General features: G+C 39.8%; 1 protein-coding gene across 1 annotated transcript; it reads left to right on the top strand.

Annotated features, from left to right (window-relative positions):
* Window positions 1–71: 71 nt before the first annotated feature.
* CHP1 (calcineurin like EF-hand protein 1) lies at window positions 72–20,142 on the top strand. Its single transcript, XM_053946872.1, has 7 exons — window positions 72–325; window positions 6,359–6,431; window positions 13,408–13,488; window positions 15,063–15,190; window positions 16,090–16,151; window positions 17,112–17,234; window positions 18,519–20,142. Exons 1-7 carry the CDS (start codon window positions 259–261, stop codon window positions 18,570–18,572), a joined length of 588 nt encoding a protein of 195 aa, XP_053802847.1. The 5' UTR covers window positions 72–258; the 3' UTR covers window positions 18,573–20,142.
* Window positions 20,143–22,614: the final 2,472 nt, after the last annotated feature.

Raw genomic sequence — 22,614 nt, 5'->3', positions numbered from 1 at the left:
GCGGGGCCCGTGGGCGGCCGCCGGGCGTGTGAGGGGCGGGCGGAGGCGGGCGGGGCCGGGCCGGGCCGGGCCGGGCCGGGCGGAGGCGGCGGGCGGGGCCGCGGCAGTCGGTGCGCGGTCGCCTTCCGCCTCAGAGCAGCGGGGCAGCCGCGGTCGGGCCTGTGCCGGGGCGGCTGTGGCACCGCCGTCGCTGCTGTTCGGCTGCGTAACTCTTCCCCCGGCCCCTCCTTTCCCTTCCCCTCGGGCCCGGCCGCGGCGATGGGTTCCCGGGCGTCCACTCTGCTGCGGGACGAGGAGATCGAGGAGATCAAGAAGGAGACGGGCTGTGAGTGCGGGGCCTGAGTGCGGCGGGGCGGGGCGGGGCGGGAAGTACCGCGGGATCGGCGGCCGGAGCGGGGCCGCTCGCCGTCCCTCGGGCCGGGCAGGGCCTGCCCCGCGCGGCCGCGGCGTTCGCGTCGGGGCAGTGCCCGGTCCCAGCCAGCCGCAGCCCCCGGGGCCGGGCATGTCTGGCAGGCCCGCGGAAACCTGGGAAGCGCCTCTCGGTTCCCCCCCACCGCTGCCGGTAGCAGCAGCGAGATCCCAGTGGGATAGAAGGGAAACAGTGCTCTTATTGTGTGCAGTATTGTATTCGGTCAGAGGGAACTCCTTGGGTTTTGAAGAGTTGTCTGTCTCCATGCCTGGTGCTGGAGTTTCTCTCAGTTTTTAACCCAAAAAAACTGTCGTTGGATAGTAATTTTTTTCCCCAAGTGTTATTTGTTTCATGGGCTAGTGCTAAAGTTGCCGTAAGGGTATTCGGAATGAATGCTGTGTGGCATTTAAACCATAAAGGAAGTAATGTAACTCACGAGAGATAAGTGTTATTAACTAAAAAGAAGTGAAAATTCCTGTATTAGTCAGCAACTGGGAGAGCATAATTTAAGCTGGACTCTAATATTTAGATACTTTACCCTACAGTATTTGATCGAGTTGTTCTGCATAAAGTACCTTAGAGAAGGTGAAACTCCAGTGCTGTTAATTTGCCTGATAGAATGATTGCCTGAGAGTTCCAGCAAATGATAATAAATGATTTAGTTCCACTAAATGATAATAAATGGAGGATGCCTTCCTAACTATCTGGGGAGCAGAGGTCATCACATCATAGGTATCACTTTGTTGTTTGCTTCCCCAAGAAACTTCTCAGGTTAACATGCTGTGCCCAGCTGACAATTTTTCTTCTGAATATATGTTCTGATCTGTTCTTTCTATTTGAAAATGCTTTCTTCAGTTTTCTTTCCAATATAAATGGTATCATATATTCTTCTTAAGTGTTATTTTATTTGTGTCAGGAAAATGAGTGGCTACAGAAAAGGAGTAGAAGAAGATTAAGACGGCACTGGAACTAGTGTAGTGGCAGGCTGAGTGAGTTAACATAGTTTCCATGACCCTTTTTCCATCTGTCATGAAATGCGGTGTTAAACAAGTAGAAATGTCAAAGTCTGTTTATCCAGCAATAACTTTCTATTGCTTTTTTATTTTTAATCACAAAGATCATGGAGTAAAGGTAGCCTCCTCTTATTTGTAAAGATGCTTCAAAATCCAAAACCCAAATCTGGAATATTTTTCCAGAAGGTTTTACATTTTTCCTCATGGTGCTACTTGATTTATTGTCTGTGGTGTTTTATTCCTTAAAGTTTACTTACGTGATAGTTAAATAAATACCATTAAGATGGCTATATAGGCATTGTATGTAATAAATCTACTTGACTCTAGTTAGCCTCTAAATGCTTTTCTTGTATCATCAGAGTTATGACTGGTGGGTTTCAGCTTTGTGACCTGATGTTTGTTCATTTTCCCGTGTTTTTATAGTAAATTTTATAATTAATACTGCTTTGTTAACCAACCATTGCTAATCTCTGACTCATGCTTGCTTGTAAGTCATCACAGTGTGTCTCATTGACTTTATAAATAATTTTCTTCTTCTCCCCAGTCTGTAACTGCAGTTTAGGAAAGTGATTTTTCTCTGCTTTTTATGCTTCTCTAGGTAGATGGAAAATTCCACCAAGCTGTTAGCACTGTTATACACTTCATATAGGTGAAAATATTTATACAAGGTGGTGAAAAATCCCAAACAAACACTGGTTATCTAGACCAAAGTTCACAGGCAGAATGCTAAGGTAGTGTTACTGAATAGACTTCTGTGGTCTGTTGGAAACTTGATGTTGATGGTACTTTAGCTACTGAAGAGTTTGAGAAAGGGACTTTGTAGACATAAAAAAATCTGTCAGCATTACAAGTCCATCTTGAACTGGTGGTCTGATAAGTGCTCCCAAGGATTCCTTCTTGGCCTTTACAGTGATTTGTGTTTTCCACAGTTCATCTGGGGTAGGTGTGAAGCACTGAGTAGAACGCTTAACCAATTTGATTGAGTTCAACTGTGGAATTGTATAACTTCTGCTCAGTTTCATATAGCACAAAACTGAATAGCTAATGATACTGACATGAGTGAGAAACTGTATGTTAATGTTCTTCAGCAGAACAGGCATAAAGAACATGTCTTTTAGGGCCCTAGAAGCATAGTCTTTCAAAAGCTATGCAATAACACAATCTCTTGAATGAAATTTGCTTGGATTAAAATTCTGGGTTTTTTTTAGTGAACAGCACTTTGTAGCGTAAGTTCAGAGACATGTGCAAAGGTAATGCATGAGGTTCTCAGCAGCAGGTGCGAAGCCTGAAGTTGACAGTCCTAAATCTCACATGATGTTGTCTGGAAATCATTTGCTTTGCATATAAACATTTTGAAATTTGAGCATGAAAACATCCTAATTGCTTTGATATTTCAATAACAACTATAAAAAATGATGAGAGGCCCAAGATGTTGCTTGTCTGCATTCTGTTGCAAGTTTTTGGAAAGCTGTTGGAATGTAACAGTATTCAAACTATTTGGTTCACACCCTTGTTTCCATGCTTTGAAGCACTCTACCTAAGGATTAAGAATAAATTAATGCTTATACCTTAATTTAGAAGAAAAAAAAATGTTTGTTTAGTGGCAGATAATAGATTTTTCTAATGGATATTTATATATTTTTCTAAGTATATAAATATATTTATAGGAGTTTATGCTACTGAAGTAGAAAAGAATGTCTAATTGCTAAAAACTTTACAGTGATTTATCATAAGTAAAATAGAGAGAGCAACTCTTAATTTAGAGGTCTTGACCCAAAATTTTTAGGAGAATCTTAGTGGGGTAGCAGTATAGATAAAATGGTGTTTCAGCTAATTTTAAGCCTTAACCTTAGATTTTCAAGAAGCAGTCATATATTGCAGATCTTAATTCTCCTAGGTATTCAGGAGAATCTTTATTTTTGCTTACAAATGCACTGAAAAATGTCCAGTGACACAGCTTTTGTGAGGTATGAGAGCCAAAAGGAAATTACAACAAAAGACAGTGGTGAACCTGAATCATCCTCCTTTTTTACAGAGCTATGATATGCTTTTTGTCTAGTGTGACGATAATGAAAATATCACTTCTCCTGTCAACAGCTACGTACTATTTCTCACATACTAGCTGTTACAGAGATGTTCCAAAAATGTAGATGCTGACATCTGGGAATGGTAGCTGAGTAGAATTCTCATCACCTTCTTTGTTTACAGGGAGGAGTGGGAGTATGGGGCTTCTAATAGGAGATCTAACTTCATCCTTCTTTTTTTCACCATCAGTTGTTGTTATGGTATCTAAAACATTACATCAGAAATGCAGAAGGTTGAAGTCTTTAGGGTATTGGTACTTGTTTTCTCTGTGTGTGTTGTTTAACTTCAAAGTGAGCAAGCTGCCCAGTCTGATTGTAGAGAAGTTGACTTAGGTGAAACTGAGCAAATTGTCCAATCCTATGCAAAGAATGCAAGTTGCTGAGGAGACAAGAAGGCTGGGGAGAGGGAGAGTGTTTGAAAACCCAGCTGCTGGCAGGTCATGCTAAAGGAGGGAACTGTTGAACCTAAACAAATAGCCTTGAGAAAGAAAGAACAAACCTGAAAAAAGAAATTTGCCTCACTTGTCACAGATCAAACCACTACTGTGCAACTTCTTCCCAAATACGTTTAAGTAAAAGAAGCATTGTGCATGTCCTGGTGAAGGCTTTTTAAACTACTAAATCTGAAAATTACAGTAAGTCCTAGTTGAACATTGTAGACAATCACACCTTTACTCAGTAAACATTAACATTCAATTCAGTCTTATTTCATGTATTTATTAACTTCATCTGAAGAGACTGAAAAGCCAAGATATCCTGTAGGGCCTTGTGGTTTAACCTCAGCTGACAACTAATCACCATACAGATGCTTGCTTACTCCCTTTCAAGGTGGGGTGAAAAGCTGGGGGAGAGGGGAGGTAAAACCCATGGGTTAAGAAGCTTAATAATTGAAATCAAGTAAAATATAATAATAATTTAAAAAATGTTAGTAATAACAATGATAATACTAATTGTAATGAAAGAGAAATAAAACCCAAGAAAGACAAGTGAAGCACAGTACAACTGCTCACCTCCTGTTGACCAGTGCCCAGCTTGTCCCCAAACTGCGATTGGCCCCTCCTGGCCAATTCCCTCCGGAATTGTATACACCGGACATGATGTTCTGTGGTACAGAAGATCCTTTTGGCCAGTTCAGATCAGCTGTTCTGGCTGTGCTCTCTCTCAGCTTTTTGTGCTCCTCCTCACTGGCAGAGTCTGGGAAACTGAGAAGCCCTTGGCTTAGGGTAAGCATGACTTAGCAACAGCCAAAACAACAGTGTGTTGTCATCGTTATTCTCCTATGAAATCTAAAAACCACAGCACTGTACCAGTTACTAAGAAGAAAATTAACTTTGTCCCAGCTGAAACCAGGACAAGTGTTCTTTCAGTGTTAAAGGAATTGCTATTCTATATAGCTTTATCCCACTCACATCACAGACTAAAGATTAGTTGTCTAATATATTGGGTTGTCTAGTACCTTGGTAATGTTGACACAGTTATGCTGAACTTAATATTGCCTTTGTAATTAATGTTTCAAACTGCAGATTTAAAGTCTGCAATAACTTTCTGCTTGCTTTGTATCCCAACTCCTTCTCAAATTTCTTTACAAATAGGCTTTTAAATTTGTAATTCCATGTCCTAGAGCAATTGGCTCCTGGGTTGGGTGCAAAGGGTTACAGTGAAAGGGGTAACATCAGGCGAGTGACCAGTCACTAAGAGGGTTCTGCAGGGCCCCATTTCAGGGACAGTTCTCATTAACATCTTTGTAAACAACTTGAATGCAGGACTCAAAGGCATACTATGTGAGTTTGCCAGTGTCACTAAACTGGGAGGAGCTGTTGACTCCCTCGAAGGCAGAGAGATCTTAACATAGGGTTGGGCACCAAAGTATTGCTAGTTTAATGCAGGATCTAAAAAATACTATTGAATTTAATAATAAATCTATCTTTGGTTCCAAGTTCTGGAACAAAGCCTTCCTCATCTCTACTCTCTGGTGAGCAGTAATAGGACCTGAGGGAAAAGCATGAAGCTGTGACAGGGAAGGTTTAGGTTGGACATAAGGACAAGGTTCTTCACCCAGAGAGTGAATGGGCACTTGAACAGGCTCCCCAGGGAAGTGGATACAGCACCAGCCTGACAGAGTTCATGAAATGTTTGGACAATGCTCTCAGGCACATGGTGAAATTCTTGGGGGTGGTGCTGTGCAGGGCCAGGAGCTGGACTCCAGTGGTCCTTCTGGGTCCCTTCCAAGTCAGGTTATTCTCTTATTCTATGAACCCCAAAATGATCAGATTTCAGCAGTCCTGTAAAGGAAGAAAAGTAAATTAAAAATTTAAGCCTCTCTGAGCACTTTCCAGATGCAGAAAAATTGAGTTCACTTTCTGTCTTTGGGTGGAAAAAAGACAATGGGAGTAGAGATAAGGAAAAGAGAAGGAAAGATACTATAGCAGGGGTCTTTAGTGTCATGAGTGATATAGAGGTCATCAGTGTAGGCTGTGTCCACATTATTTCTAGCTGTGAAGGAATTAAAGGAAATAAAGTGGAACTGTGAATCAAATATTTTTTCTTTTTAATTGACATGTACTGAATCAGATAATGAAAAATTGTTAAAGATAAAAAATAGAAATGGGTAGAAAACAGAGTTAAATTTTTGAAGAATGAGCTAATTTACAGATTCTTGAATATTAAGCTGTCATTTATAGCTCACAAAGTCCCTAAATGCTCCTTGTCGTGTGCATTCAGTGTAACTGGTTCTATGTGAACTCTTTTTTGAATACAGCTTCTGGCAACAGTGCAGTTCAGTGTAATGAGGTCTTCTCCTATGAGGAATCATTGACATGCTAATTTGTCATCTTCTTTCTTTTCTTCTTCAGTCTCCCACAGTCAAATCACCCGTCTGTACAGTCGTTTCACCAGCCTGGACAAAGGAGAAAATGGCACTCTTAGGTGGGTAATTCAGCTGTACTTGCATTGGCACATCTGTATTGGTGGCTTGCTGTTGCAGGATGTCTGTGTGTTTTTCTCATTGGTAAATCACTGAGGCTATTGTAACAAGTTCTTTCATACCTACTGTCTAAATGAAAGGTTTAATTGTTGAGCTGAGGTGCTCTAAGTACCAACTGTCTTTACTGTAGTGTTGAAGGTTTGTAGTAGTTAATAGGAGAAAGTTCAGATTTGGTATTCACAGTCTTAAAAAATGTTCAGAATTGTGAAACAACACTTCTAGATTGGTATTTCTTACCTTTCTTTAAATATTGCTTCTACTGTTTAATATGAGAATGGTTCTGCTGTGTCATCTTTATCCTGGCTTTCATAAGAAAAAAAATCTATACTTACTTGTTTCTGATATCCAGTGTCTTTAAACACTTCTTGGATCTGCAATGCATTTACTGTATTTAACTTTGCACCTCTTGTTGGACACCCATATCTATTAGTATGCTCAAAAATAAAAAAAGGGCTGGAACCAAGTCATTGTGACTAAACAAACATTCTGTTATTTAAAGTGGTAGTGCAGGACATTCTAAGATCTTTAGTGTTTGTTTCCTATCTACATTCAGTTCAAAAGCTACGGAAGTAAATAGTTTCTTACAGCTTAGTCAATTAAATAAAGATGAGTCTTTAACTTTATCTGCAAAATATTTTTCATTTTGATGGACCAAGTCTGCTGAAAAGAGTATTCTCAACCAAAAGGTAAATTGTGGTGAGATGATGGCCTGTTAAAATATATCTCTGCCTGCTGTCATTCTGTAGCCTTCCCTGCTCTCATGGATTTTGTTTCCCATTCACCATATAGCCACAGTGCACAGGAAAGCTGGAGAAGAATGCAGGCGAGAGCAGGAAGGGAAAGGGACATCGTTGTAGCATAACATGATCTGGCTCTTACAGAGTTAACTTCTTTCATAGCAGCTCTATGCCAGTCAAATTCAGTGATTCATGTACCACCTGCAGTTTTGTATGTGATCTTGTAAAATATGACTGCAGGATGCACTATAAACCCAGAAAAGCTATAGGCCTGCCTATAAACCAACCTAACTGTAATGCTGGAATCACCTCTTAAAAGATCAAAGTGGCAAGTGTAAGATACATGGTCTTTGGCAGTACTTACTGCAGTTTCCTGTAGGAAATGCGCAGTTCCTTCAGTGCCACAAATTGCTGACTTCTCAGCATTTAAGTAATTTGATGTGGAATTGTATGGTAAACAGGACTACAGAGTGATTATTTTGGCTTAAAAATACTCTCCCTCCCTATTTGCCTTGTGTAGGTTTTGAAGCTGATTGACTCCATTGATTTGGACTATGGCTGTACTGTAAATTTCTAGACTTGCATAGCTGAAGGGATGACGAAATGGATTGTGCATGTAAAGAATTATCTTGGGATGGGATATGCAGGAACTTCCAAAAGCCCACTATGACACTAAAACCAATGCATTATATTAATTGTAGCATTGGCAATTCTGATGTAGTGATCAACTGATGAGATTGTGGATAAGGTTGATACTCCTTATGTTTAAAATTTTTTGGAAAAGAACATTTACAGCCTTTTCAAACTTTATATGTGAGTTTAATATTCATAGATGAATAAAGGTGATGGCTACTGGATTAGTCTAGCACAATTTGAACCTAGGATGTGCTGCTCTTCTTCAACTCTTCCATGTTCTCCTTCAACACTAAATTCACTTACTGAATCCATAAGGTTTGTATAAATGTCAAAGTGATTGTACTCAGTTTATGTAAGAGGAGTAATTGATTAAATATGCTATGAATGTCTGTTGCACAATGCTTAGTTTCACAGTATTATGCATCAGGAAGAGGTAGACTTCCATTGTTGATAATCATGTGGTACTTAGGAAAGGAAGTGGAGGTTGTTTGGGAAATCCCAACAACTGTGCATATTATGATCCCTTAACTTGCAGTCTTGGCCCCTAAGCATAGCCCACTCTCAAACATGTCTGACTTAAGAGTGGCATTCAATTTTTTAAACTTGTTCTGGTACCCACGAAATGCAGACACTATTAAATTTAAGTAATGGAAAACTACTTCCTGAAAAATCGATTGAGAGATCAAGAACTACAGCTTGGAAGGTCATAGATGTTGGTTTCTGAGATACAGATCAAAGAGAACTTGCTGCTTTAAGACAAGTAAGAAGTAGTTATCACTTGCTTACTACCACCAAACAGTTTAGAGGGTATGTCTTCTGTTTGTTTCCTGTGAGCAAGATTTATTGTTTCCGTGTAAGGATGACTTACACCTTTGACTTACAAATCAAACATGACAAAATCACTCATGTGACCATGATTAGGAAAAGAAATGTCAGTCAATTCTTTATGGCATGAAATAAATCTTTAAATGTGTATCACCCTTCTGAAGAAGGGCAAAGTAAGGAGCGCTTTGTACAGAAAATCTGGCAGATGATGATTAATCCTGTTAGTTCTGGAACTGTAATCAAAAGCAGAAATCTTTCATAGCCAGATGTTTCTATCCAGTGTACCTATGTGTAATTTCAAGGCACTTTGTTTTTAAAGAGTTACATAGATGACATATTAGAGATGGTTATTGATAAAGACAAAGCTTGGTCTTCAAAAAGTTTTTGGTTTTTACTTCCTTTTTTTCCCTCTCACATATTTATTCTCTAAGCGACTATAGCTGTTTTTACATGTAAAGGTAAAAATGTCAAGTTTACCTTCTGCTTTCTTTAAAAGTGTAGAAAAATTTTATATTTTTCCTTAGCTTCACTTATTCTAAACAAAATGAGTAAGTTCTCTCAGACTTCTACCATCTGAACAAAACCATGTTGGAAAAGACAGGACAAAACTTCTTGAAAATTCTTTTGTCACCTTTAATTTCAATATTGTGACATGCTGAGTTGCCAGAACAAAAGTCTGATAACCTTGGTTGTCCATAGCTACATCTAAGTTGTGAAATCTGGAATATACTTGTTCTGTCTACATACTAACTATAGCTCAGGAGGAAAAGAGTGCATGTTTCCTTACTTACCTGCTGATTTCCAATATTAGGAAATAGTATAGCATGAACAGGGTGAATATATGATTGCTTAGTGAGTCTCTCTGTTGGGCGGGTACTGTAGTGTACACCACACAAGAATACCTTTGATCCAAAGTTTATCTACTAGTAAGTAGCTCTAGACAGACATGTATAGAGCTATAAAAGGAGGTACTTTTGTAAACTGCAATCTTTGCATGTAACTTTTATATGGAACCTCCCACTTAACAATAGTTTCTTGGGCACTGGGGCAAAGACAGGTTAAGCACTTGAGAAGTGTTTTTTTTCTGTACAGTAATTGGTATAGCCTGGTAAACATGGAAGAATGTTCTGAAAGCTGGTAGCTATGGAGGATAGACACACTGAGCTGTTTATGCATATTTCATGTTTATGAAAGCCGTTCACACCTGTCTTCTGAAGAACTTCAGAAAGCCTCTGATCCTGAGAGAAGGGTAACATGAGCCAGCCAGGCCATCTGTCAGTCTTTGTCAGCTGACTGAACCATCTGGGTCTGGAAAGATGTCAGGCTTGTTCTTATTAGTTCAAACGGGTACTGCAAGATTGCAAAACATAAAAGTTAGCTCTCTGAATGTGAAATTCTTTACTTTTGCTCAAGAAAATGCAAAGCATTTTTAGCTTTAGCTAAAATAGGAAAGACAGGAAGGATATGGGTTTGGATTGGAAAAGACAGGGTACAAGAATAGTCTATACTTGCATCTTCAACCACACTTTATGCATGCTGTCTTTTTTCTTCCTTATTGCTCATCTAATTATCACCTTTTTGCATACTCATTGGCCTTATGTTTATGAACCAATTAGTGCTGTGATAGTTAAGCAACTTTTAACATTTGTGCAGAGCATGTGTAAGGATGGAGTTAGATGAGATGGATGACACAATCCTGAAGGGGGGGGAATATTGGTATTCTTTCCCTGTAACTTCTCTAGGCTTCCAGCACCTCCTTGTCAGCAGTGGTGCTCTTAGATTTTTTGAAGTTTTTGAACTGCCTCAAGTTGTGAATTCAACAGAAATCTAATTGCAGAGGGGGAAGGTAGGGAGATTTTTATGGGGAACACATTCATTAGATCATCAAAAGGTCAAATGAATGACAAAGCTGATGTTAGCAAGGGAATGGAGAAATTGAACCTCTTCAGTAGTAAGCTCTTAAGTATTTTTGACCAACTTGCATGATACACCTTATTGCTTTCAATTATTTCCCCTCTTCGAGTAATTTCTTGCTATTTGTATCCTCTGGGCATCTTTCCTCTACCACTTCTGATGCGCATATATATGGGGTTTCTTTCCATTATTTTACTGTCCTTCAGCTCTAGATATCCCTCCTCATCCCTGGTGTTTTGCTAACATCTAGAAGTAACAGAAGAATGAACAACCAGAAATGGAAGGAAAAAAGGGGTCTTGTAGGCTTCTTGCAGTCTTTGGGATATGCACCTTTACAGTAGGGATCTGCTCTGTGCCTTGGAGGGAATACTCAGTTTAGGAACACTTGTCTTGCTTAGAATCTAGAAATTCTTTGCTGCAAATTACATCCAATTGTGAATACACTGGTGTATGTATTAAATGGTTGGCCTGCATAATGTTCACATACAATTAAAGGTTGCTTTGCCTGTTGCATTTAAGAAAAGATTTCACAGGAGCCAGGTTCATGTAAAGATACCTTAGAAGAGCCTTGTTGCCCATGAACACATAAGAAGTAGAGGGTATTAAATTTCATCTAAGTGCCAGCTTCAGCCAGGTGAAGTTGGTCCATAATGACTGCAGGAAAGCTTAGCTTTATAAAGTGGAGAATAACTTACCTCACATTCATTTGCTTTTATGGCTGTTGCAGCTATTTCAGTTATAACACTCACTCAGTAATGTGCTCTTAATAAGCAAAAGTGCTCTACTGCAGCCCTGATAATGACAGGACAAATAGATTTGAAACCAGGGAATTATGTGTGGTTAATTGTTAATCTCCTGTTAGAAAACAGAATCACTGGAGGCTGAAATGCCAAATATCTACCGGGGCTGAATACTAAAAAGTCATGATATGCAAGTAAAAAATTCTGAAGCATTAGGACTTTGCTCTACATGGAAGAGAGGGCAGCTGCTGCTTTTAGGTTATAAAGTTAGCATTGACATTGAAGTTCTGCTGTTAAAATACTGTTATTAGGACACAGGCTTTCCACATCACTGCATCTACTGCTTAAATCACTAATGCATACTTTGCCCTTCAGCAATAGCTTAAAATGCAGCAGGTCTGGTAACAAGTTGATCATGCTAAACAGATGTTAACTTTGCCTATTAAAAATAATATGGTACCTGGTCAGAGCAGAAGTTTGTTGGGATAACTTAAAAATATGGTCAGGTCACTCTGTTAGAAGGTCAGACAGTTTAACCATGTTCTAACAGATGCACTGTAATTAGGATTCTTAACAGTGCTGTGGTGGTGACTGGGTGCAAAAAGTGCTTTAGAATACATTTAAAACTAGAACATCTTGCTTCTCTGCCTTTCCCTAGCTAGACTGGAGATAAAGTCAGCCAATTTCTTTTTTACCCTTTATTATCACAGCATTATAAAAGGCTTTTATATTTAAATAATCTCAAAATTTGGTTGTGTTTACTTTAGTAAGCCAGTTTTTTGGTTTAATGATGTCATGAGTCAGACCTTGTTGCCAGTTTAGTTAGTGAGCATAGTTTTGAAAAGTAGCAAACATTCAGCCATCAAGTTTGAGACTTTGACCCCAAGTTCAAAACCAGTGGGACTGCATTTGACTTGAAGGGAACTGCTAGTATTTCTGGAGATTGCGCAGGAAACGTCAAGTTACACATCCTGATGGAATAGGGTGGGAATTTTTTACAGCTTAACTCCTTTGTTGTTTGCAATTTAAAATTATGAAAATTATGATCATGAAGTACATCTTGAACTGACTGGTAAGTTGCTGTGTTCTGTTGTAAGGAAAAACAAACCAACCAAACCTTCTCACTAAGACACATTTGGTGTGTTTGCCTTGGTCACATCAAGATTACCCACTTTGTTGTCACTGACAGACTGTTAGGTTGAAAGAAAAAATACTAGTGCAATTCTAATAGGAGAATGAAGCCTGTGTTCATGTCATACTGTTCTAAAATGTGTATGTAGTACAGCTCATGATGTCTTTCAGATCAGAAGAATAACAATGTAGACATAGCTGTGTTTATGTTGTGTTGTGTACATATAATCATGACCAGAAAAGAGGATGGCTGGTGAGAGCAATGAGTATTTGCCTGTACTGGTGAAATTATATCTGGTGTACAGGTGCCCATAAAAGTGTAAAATTGTCAGTTTAAAATAGGAATACTGCTTGGCTGAAGCTAAAATAATCTGAAATTTGCTGTTTATAATAAGATACAAATTTGTTGCATAAACAAACAAAATCTATCGGAACATGCTAATAACCTATAGTATGCTTGGAGAAGTATGGTATTCTTCCAGAATCTGAAATGAGGCAGTCTGGAAAAGTCATGACAATTCATATGATTAAGTACCAAAATAATTATTTAAAAACCTCAATGAATATTTTCATCTTGGAGCAGTAATTTCTTTCAAAACAACTTCAGAAGCTTTCCTTTTCTTACATTGCAAACTATTTGGCATCATTACAGTAAGGTTTCTAGCACAAATGATGTTAGTGTCTGAGAAGTGTTGTTAACATGATAAATGAGCACTGCTAGTTTGTAAAGCAATATAGATTTGGCATTGTCTTTTGCTTTATTTTGTGCCATTAGTCATAAAGAAAACATGATTTTAAAAGTTGCATTTTGAAAATCACCAAATGTCTTGCTGCAGAAATAGGATTCCACTGATGCTTTACTGTGAATTCTTTTTAAGCAACTTCTTCTCTGACTTCAACTTTATGCTGACTGGTTGTGTTCTTGCTTTCCTTAGCCGTGAAGACTTCCAGCGGATTCCAGAGCTTGCCATCAATCCACTTGGAGACAGAATTATCAACGCCTTCTTTCCAGAAGGGTGAGTTTCAACAAAATGAATTTATGAACAGAAGTTTGTCAGAAGTTTTCATAGGAGTGAAATGCTGATAATTAAAGCACAGAATTTGAATTGACAAATAATTGAACACTTCAAACTTGCCATGCAGTGTGTGTGGGTACATAATTTCCTCAGCATATTTTAATTCTCTTTATGAGAAATACTTTACGACTTTACAAGACTTTTTTGTGCTTTATTTATTGGCAAACTCAGGCTTCTGCCAGAGTTTTCCACTCTTCTTCCTAAACTGCTGAACACTTTGGAAGAAATTCCAGGCTGTGTATAGACTTCAGTTCTTAAAGCAAACTTGTATCAACACTATTCTGTGTTAAGTAACATTGCAATTAATAATCTGGTCCTATTGTATCTTATATAGTAAGTGTACCATTATTATTAGATTGGCTTTTTTGGTTGCGTGAGTTTAGGTTTTTATTACACTTAAGGCATAGTTTATGACACTTCTAACACAAATCCAAAGAGATGATCAAATTTTCAGCATTGTCTCTCTTCATGATATGTCTCTGGATTGTTCTATGGAATCTCTTGAACACAGTTGCTATTACTGATTGATGAAGGTTGGATTGTCTAATCAAGTCATAATGTCAGCTAAAATGAGGCAGGATTTACTGAATAGAAAGCAGGCATCCTGGGAAGTACTTACATGGCTGGTTCCCACAGAAACTAGAGAACTCTTTGTCAGAGAGCAGTGAGCAATGACAGCCCCACAGACAGGGGCCAAGGGTGACTGTGGCAAGCACATTTCTCTCTCTCTTAGGATTTTTCATAGAGGTACACAGAGAGAAAGAAAGAGGAAACAATTTCTATTTCTGCTCCTTGTTTTTCTCATGTGTAATGTGCTTGGAGAATTGTTTACCTGAGGTGATTGCTTAATTGGATTCTGGTGAGAATTGTTTGAGTCTGGTGGCCAATCGGATCCACCTGTGTCTGGACTCTGGCAAACAGGGTCACGAGTTGTGAGTAGTTAGATATGATAACTGGAGAAAGTAACATGTAGTTTTTAGTATCCTCTTTTATATAGTATATTAATGAATTATAGCATAATTATAACAAAGAAATCATTCAGCCTTCTGAACTAGAGTTAGACATCATCATTCTTCCCATTGGGTTCGCCGACTTCAACAGGTGACAGCAAAGCTGGAAGGGGTGATGTACTGGCTGAAGAAGGGCACACACCTGAACACAAAAAGCAGAGCAGGCCCAGTGACTGCAGTCAGGTCAACCAACAGTACAGTGCTTGACAGTGCTGAAACTAGCATCAAGTCAATCCAGGGGTCCAGATCAGCAAGATACATTGCTACATTCAGGCATAGCTGCAGCATAGTTCATGCATGGGTTAAGGGTGAGGGCTTCAGCTTAAACAGATTTTGCAGGTCAGGGAAGGGGAGTCCTCAGTAAGATTTCTCACAGCTTCCCATTCAGTGGGAATGAAAGAGTTCACATGGTCTTGGAGCTTTGGATATTAATAGTGTTCTTTACTGAAATGAAGAGCTTGTATAAGGTATGCCAAAAACTGAGCTGCTGAAATGCTTACGCAGAGAGGACCAGGTGAATTTCCGTGGATTCATGAGGACACTAGCCCATTTCCGACCCATAGAAGATAATGAAAAGAGCAAAGACCAGAATGGACCAGAACCACTGAACAGCAGAAGTAACAAGCTCCACTGTAAGTAATATGAATCTTCCTATAGAATCGATTATTTTTCCATCTTCTTTTTGGCTGGGTTGGGTTTTTTTTCCCCTCTTAGGAACGGAGGAAGGGGGCTTGGGATCTCCTGCACAGTTATTTCCTGTGCAAAGATCTCTTCTACTGCCTGATGTTTTAAAAAGCTTACTTGCAACCTTATTTGTTCACGATGTCAACAATTGAGCCATTGTTATATTAGAATTTGGTGGAATTAGTTGACTCTTGAGTAATATATATACACTTTGCAAAATGTCTTATAACAGAAGTGTTTCAAAATAATTTTGTATTCAAAATTATTTCAGATTTAGAAGCCACATCCCATACATGAATGAGCTTTTATGCTTATTTCTCCAGTTCTTCCATATAATTCTGCTTTTTTTCCCTGCCTTCAGCTGAGTACTTTCTTAAGTATTTGGATGTCTGCCTACAGTATATGAGCAGAATGCTCTTTCTTGCTAATCAAAGCTGGCAACAGTCCTCAGAGCTCTTAAAATTTCTGTTGTATCTCATCCAGAATATAGTCAAAGAGAATGAATGATAATGTAAAAATGGTTGGCCCTGAACTTAAAGGTCTAAATGTATCTTAGTGAGAATTATTATCCATGACTTGGGGTTTTTAGGAAATACCCTGCAAGCAGAGTGCTTGTGAACATAAAATTTTTCCATTATTGGCAATAATGCTATTCCTGTGTGTGGTAACAAGATTTGATGGAACTGAGCATGAGTTTTATGGTGAATTAAAATTCTAAGCTAATTCTCTTAAAATAATTTACAAGTACTTAGTTTTGTTGTTTTTCTTTTAGATAAATCTATTGTTATGAAGAAAATAATGGCACTTGAATGTAACTGCTCCTTCTTTCTTTCTTTCTTCCCTGTAGTTGCTTTTCGATTATACGATCTAGATAAAGATGACAAAATTTCCAGGGATGAGCTTCTCCAGGTAAATAGCACAGGGCTGCTTTGAATGACTCAATCATGATGTTCTCTGGGTGGATATGTTCTTCATACCCACTTAGAAGAGGGGAGTTGAACTGTTTCTCAAAAGAACTGCAGGAGTAATGTGCTGGCTTTGCTTACCTCTGCCTTAAAGCTTTAGATATAGTATGGGACTTTATTCTTATTTGGTAGGCTAGGCAGATCCTGTTGCCCTAAATCCTAGTGACACCTAAATATTCAACAAGTATACTAAGCCCCTTAAGAACTACCTTCCGTAACTTCCTAAAGGTGCTTCTAAAAGGATTTCAAAAGGACAGTCACTGAGGTGGATTAGGTTGTTTGCCTGATCCTCTGTGCATCCTCTGTACAGAATAAAACTTCTTGAAATTGCAGCAAAGGTAATCAAAGTTCATCAGTTCTGCATATGTATGAAACTAGGCTTGTGCTAGGAGTAATTACATGCTACTAATCCTGGGAAGTACACATGGCAATTTGTGGTTCCTGATGTAAGAAAAAGGTTTGCTTTTGACTGGAACTGCCCTCTTCTGTCTGCTCAGAAAATGCTTTACTGAATGTGGAGGGTAATGGCAGTTGTCACTGGACCCTGTACTTTCAAGATTGTAGGCAAATATCTCAAACAGCAGATATTCAATCAAATGCTGGTATGTTTTCTGGGGAAAAAGATGAACCATTGGACAAAATTACTCATTCCTAGTTCCAAAAGTTTTCTCTTGCTTCTGCCTCTTCCTGCTGCCTAGTGAAAAAGCAGGATTCTTTGTCAGTGGTGGCTGCAAAAGATACCTGTATTTCCTGAAAGACTTAATGTACAAAGGACAACAGAAGTCTGGCTAGAAATTACTTCAATGAAAATCTTGTGTGGTGTTATTTTGACAGTATACATAAAAAGAAAGCACTAAGAATACTTCTGTTCCTATGTCAGTGATGGTTATTTTCTATGCTACAGGTATTACGGATGATGGTTGGTGTAAATATTTCTGATGAACAGCTGGGCAGCATTGCTGACAGGACTATCCAGGAAGCTGATCAAGATGGAGATAGTGCCATCTCTTTTGCAGAATTTGTAAAGGTTTGTAAACTATGTTTTTAATGACTTAATGAAGCTGCTCAGTAATGAACAAGCCATTCAGACAAATGCAAATGGGAACAGAGAGGAAGTAATTGAAATAGCTGTGCTTGCATTTGAGCAAAGCCTTCTGCTAGCTTTTTCATCCCTTTATTAGTCACGTTTTGTTTTTTTTAATACGGTCAGGGTGCTAATAGTTAGTCCACATGTTTCTTTATACTCTTAAATAAAGCTACAGCCCTGAATATACTGAAGAACTCTCGCTTTTTGTTTTGCAACTGCTTCTTTCTGCACAAGTAACCTGACTAGCACCGTTAGAACAGATTAATTCTGCTGTAATAGCACTGATCAGCTTTCACGTGTAGATTTCATCTGTCAGCAACACAACTAATATTGGTATTCAAGTTCCTAGCTCTGGTACTTTGAATTACATGTTTTGATAGTCCAAAATAGGTAATAATAGTGGAGAAAGTTATCCTGTAGCAGAACAATTTCAGCTACTTAATGGGAGACTATTGACAAGAGGAAGTAGGCTTATCTTGGAGATGACAAAAGGCAACAGAAACAAGTTGCAACACGGGAAAACATGGTTTGCTCTAAGGAAAACTTCTTACTAAGAGGATGGTCATAGCTTCTGAAAGATGTAGAAATTCCTTCCTTGGAGATATTTAAAGCTTAACCAGGACAAAGCCCTGAGCAACCTGATTTAGCAGGTCCTGCTTTAGGTAGGAATTGAGGGATTGGACTGAAAGACTTCACAGGTCTCTTCAAACATAAATTACTCTCATCTTGGAGCACTGAAGTCTACTGCTTGAAACAGCCTGGAGCAGAGTAATGTCTTCATGACTCAGTGTTAATAGCAATTTCATGAATGAACTTGCCACCCCAGCTTTACAATGATCTACATTAGTGGTGCTCTGGTCTTGATTTTGCTCTTCAGTGATTGCTCACATCCCTTTCTCTACTCCATTCTCCCTTGTGTTTCCTGGCTGGACATTACCACACAATCTAGTTTTGGAAATCCAGGCCTTTCTGTGCTGTTGGCAGACTGAAACCACATTAGTTACATTTTGATTGACAGCCTTCTTGTGGCTTTGATGGCTAAGTTCCTTCCCTTGGACCGACCTTAGCCCACAATGAGAAACAGCAGTCTCCATCTAGATGAAGGACTGGCATGCTGAATTGAAGACATCCCATGTTCCTGCCCATTTCCTTACTACTAGAATAAGAAACCTTGTAGGAGAGATGTACAGTAACTTAAGTAGCTGTTTCTCAATTTTATTGCAGGTTTTGGAGAAGGTGGATGTAGAGCAGAAAATGAGCATTCGATTCCTTCACTGATGGATGGAGAGCCTATTCCTTTCTACTCCAACTATGTAATGAATAGAACTTCATTTTCTCCTTAGCACCATACCCCAGAGCATTGCTACTGGTGCATATACAATACATCTCCAACCCCTTCCTGATTTGTTCTACCAATGTGAACATTCCTGTGCAACAGGAACAAAGGGAAATGGCTGCCACACAACTTCAAAAAGGAGCTTTTAAATGCTGTCCATCCTGGGTTATTTGCCCTTTCTCTTGTCTCCTTCTGCACTACTGTTTCAGTAAAAATGTCTCTCCTTAAACACTACTGTTCAATGTACAAACTGATTCTTCTGAGGTCTGAATCTGAGAATGGAAAAACAGGAACATGCCACAGAAGTGCCCTCTGAAACTTTTCAGAGACAAGCATCTACTCAAATACTAGGTGCATTGATAATTATTCACTTTTGCCACATTACAGCTGCCTTTTTTAAAAAAATATTTTTGCCCCTTTCCCATTTGGCTCTTTACATGCAAACTTGTTTCTTCAGTGCTTTTAATCTGCCTTTTACTTGAGAACTTCTCAATTTCTATGGCTTCACTGTACAACTAACATAAATGCATGATGATAGCTAAGGGTACTTTAAAGTGCTGTGAATAGATTTTGTTCTTTGTTGAATGAATTCACAGGGACAATAGTAGAATCTACAGTGGGGACAGGCTGTGGTATTCTCAAAAGGAATAGGAAATCTGCACTATGTCACTTGAACTGTTCTAGTAGCAGAGGCAGAAACTTGTTTCTTTCCTTTGCATAGCTTGCAGGCTTGATAGCTGGTAGGCCATGAAGTGTCCTCTCCAGATTGTTTAAGTCTAAGATCCCTCTTCTCATCAGGGTGGTTTTGCTTCTGAAAGTTTAAATTTGTTTACCAGAGTACAAAATGCAAGAAAACCAGTCATGCTAAAATCTGGATTTGTAGTTCTGTAACTGCCCCCCTGGTAATAGTGTCAGGAAACACAAAATCGTGAAACTGATTCCATAGGGTTTTTTTCCCAATTATAGTGGTCTGCATAATGAGTAATTATTTATATTTTCCAGTATGAAAGTCCTAGTCTGTTATATTTGTGTTGAGGTTGGTGGCTGTATTTAAGAAAGCTCTGGCATAAGAATACAGTTTGGGAAAGATCATATTATCCCAGATATTTCAGAATGTATTTCTATACAAATCTCTTTGCAAGTGAAAGATGATTAATACTATTAATGTAATGCTGATAAATTCAAGAGATCGGAATCCTTGAAGGTTCAATAGTAACAATTTTCCGTGGCTGGATTGACAAATGTAGTTCAGCTGGAGCATTCCACAATCTGGAAGATACTTCCAATAAAACCAAAAAATCCTGGGAGCTTGTTTATAGAAGAATCGGTGTTAGAACTGCTTCTCTGTCATAGGTTAATGTTTCTATAAATACTTTCCAGTCTCAAAACTACTGTTAAATGTGCATTTCCTTTTTTTCTCAGTTCATTCAATCATCACTTTCATTGAAAGATAATGTGCAAGTCTCTGAAGGATTTTTGATTTGTTTTAAATAAAGGAATTCAAAAGTAAAATGTTGCACTTCATAGTTTTGCAGAGTGCAGCACAGTTCCAGAAAGAAATGTAAATTAAAAAGCTCTACTCTGTATGAGAAAGAAACATTATACTTTTATAACTGCCTCATGTAAAATAGGAATGTAACAGTGCTAATGAAAAGTAAAAATTGTTTGTAGGCTTTGTGATTTGCATAGAAGTAGGTGTTGCTGTCTTCTGACACTATAGTTGTAACCTACAGTTGTGCCTTATTGTCCCAGTGAGACTGGATATTGTATTTATCAATCCATAAATAAACCTTCCATTGTATAAATAAAAAACAAAACTAAACCATCCCCCAACTCTTCCTGTAGGGCAACCAACTATCCTTTAATTACTGGAAAAGCTAAATACCAGTGAGAATGGTGCTAGCAGGTCTTACAGATCAGTTTCTTATAACTGAGCTTGTTGTCAGAGTATTGATAATCCTTTATTCTGCTGGCAGAAACCAGTGCAAAACATGAGCTCCAGAAGAGGACAAGCAGGGCTCGTTTGTGACATATGTTCCTACAAGCTCCCACCTCAGATGTCACAGATTTTTCTAATGTGCTTGAAGGTGAACGCAAATGGTATAACAGATGTACTGCAAAAAAAAAAAAAAAAAAACCAAAAAAAACCAAAAACAAAACCAAAAAAAACCCATAACACAATCAATCAAAGAACAGTCAACCTTCCTACAATTAAAAAAAAAGTTTCTCAACTATCAGAATCTAAGTTTGCCATTAGCAGAATAAATCACATGTAAGTAATATCTTATTAAACATTATGAAAACGATATATATATAACATACAGTTTAAAAGGTGGTAGACAGTAAGAGGAGTTTTAAAGACCTGAGATCTTAAATTTGTTAAATTTAACTAAGCTGTACAGATACAAGCAGATTTCCACAAAAGTAGTATTTTTAGCATAACTGGTTGTTTATAGAAGTATTTTGTCTTGAGAACAGGTCACCCTGAAGGTGAAAGTGTTGGCAGCTCAGAGGCAGAGCTATTTAATATTTCATCTTTGTCTTTTTAAAAAGTAGTAAAAAGGATAGGATTTTAAATACAGATGAACCATTCTCCAGTCTACTGAGGGACAGTCCATTCTCAAATCTGCAGCCAAGAGTTTATGTTGAGACTGGCTGGAGGCTTGACTGCAGAATTATATGGTTGCAACTGGTTACCAGAGTATTGTGAAGACTGTAGAAGCAGAAATAGGTTTGATCTCTAGTCAGTACTGAAAACTGTAGGTCCCTTAGCTTGGCAACAACGGGGAAAAGAAAAGAATCCAAAAACAGGATTTGACTCATGAAGAGCAGGAGTAAAAATTATGTTCTGTAACTGTACAAGGGAACATAAACCCCTGCTTTTGATTCTCTGAAACTGTAGCTTTGGTTGTAAATAGAATGTAGGTATAATACTGAAGTTAGCAAAAGTGTTTCATTGCAGTCTGCTCTAAAATGTGACACAGTAGAAAAGCATTGTATTAAATGTTTGAACACACGTGTTAAGATTTCGAGAGAAATAGTTCGTAGTAATCTGGGATGAATCACGGTGAGACGGGGGTGTTTCTCCAGAGTTTTCTGAATGGGTACGTACTCCTCTTCACACTCTTCAATGCATCCACCCGACAGCTTGAAGTGCAAAATTACCGCTGCTAAAAAAAATTTAAAAAAATTGCGGATGACAAAAAGCCGGCAGAATGACTGCAGGCAGAACGAGAGAAGGCCGCCTTTCAGAGCAACCACGATGCTCGCTGAGCTCAGCAGGTGCTGTAGGACCGCCGGACCGGGACCCCACGTCCCTTCACCCTTTTCCTCCCGACCGGGTGGTGCCGAGCGGGTGTTCCAGCCCGGCCGCCCTTGCGGAGCGGCCCCTTTAAATCCTCGTGGAGGTCACCGGAGGACTCGCCCCGGGCCAGTCCCGCTCGCGCCGCCCGAGCCAATCCCTTCCCTGTGCCCTCCCCGGGGCCAATCAGAGCGGGCCGCCTTGGAGGCGGGAGGCTAGTCCCGGGATGGACGGCGCCGCTGGCCAATCACCGCCAAAACCGGGGGGCTGATGCATGGGCACGGCACCCAATAGGCTCGCGGCCGAGTGGGCGGGCCCGGGCGCAGCGAGCCCCCGCCGGGAGGCCGGGGAAGGAGGGGAAGATGGCGGAGTGAGGGGCGGAGGAGGCGGAGGGGCCGGGCCGGCCGCGGCCCCGCGGCCTCGGCCGCGCTCAGGTGAGTGCGGCGGGAGCAGCGGCCGTGTCCAGCCCGGAGCCTGGTGCCGGATCCCTGTCTAGGCTGGGACCGCGCGCCCGCGCACCCGCCTCCCCGTCCCGCCCCGTGATTGGGCTGGGCCCGGGCTCGGGCTCGGGCTCGTTCCCGCGGCGCCGGGCCGGAGCAGTGGGAGCGGCTGGGCCCCCTCGCCGCGCCGGCCCCGAGCGAGGAGCGGGCCGGTGTCCGTGTGGGGACGGACCGGAGCCGGAA

Source organism: Vidua chalybeata, chromosome 6 (genome assembly GCF_026979565.1).
Source record: "Vidua chalybeata isolate OUT-0048 chromosome 6, bVidCha1 merged haplotype, whole genome shotgun sequence".
Lineage (NCBI taxonomy): Eukaryota > Metazoa > Chordata > Aves > Passeriformes > Viduidae > Vidua > Vidua chalybeata.
This window is presented reverse-complemented; position numbering and strand designations above follow the sequence as displayed.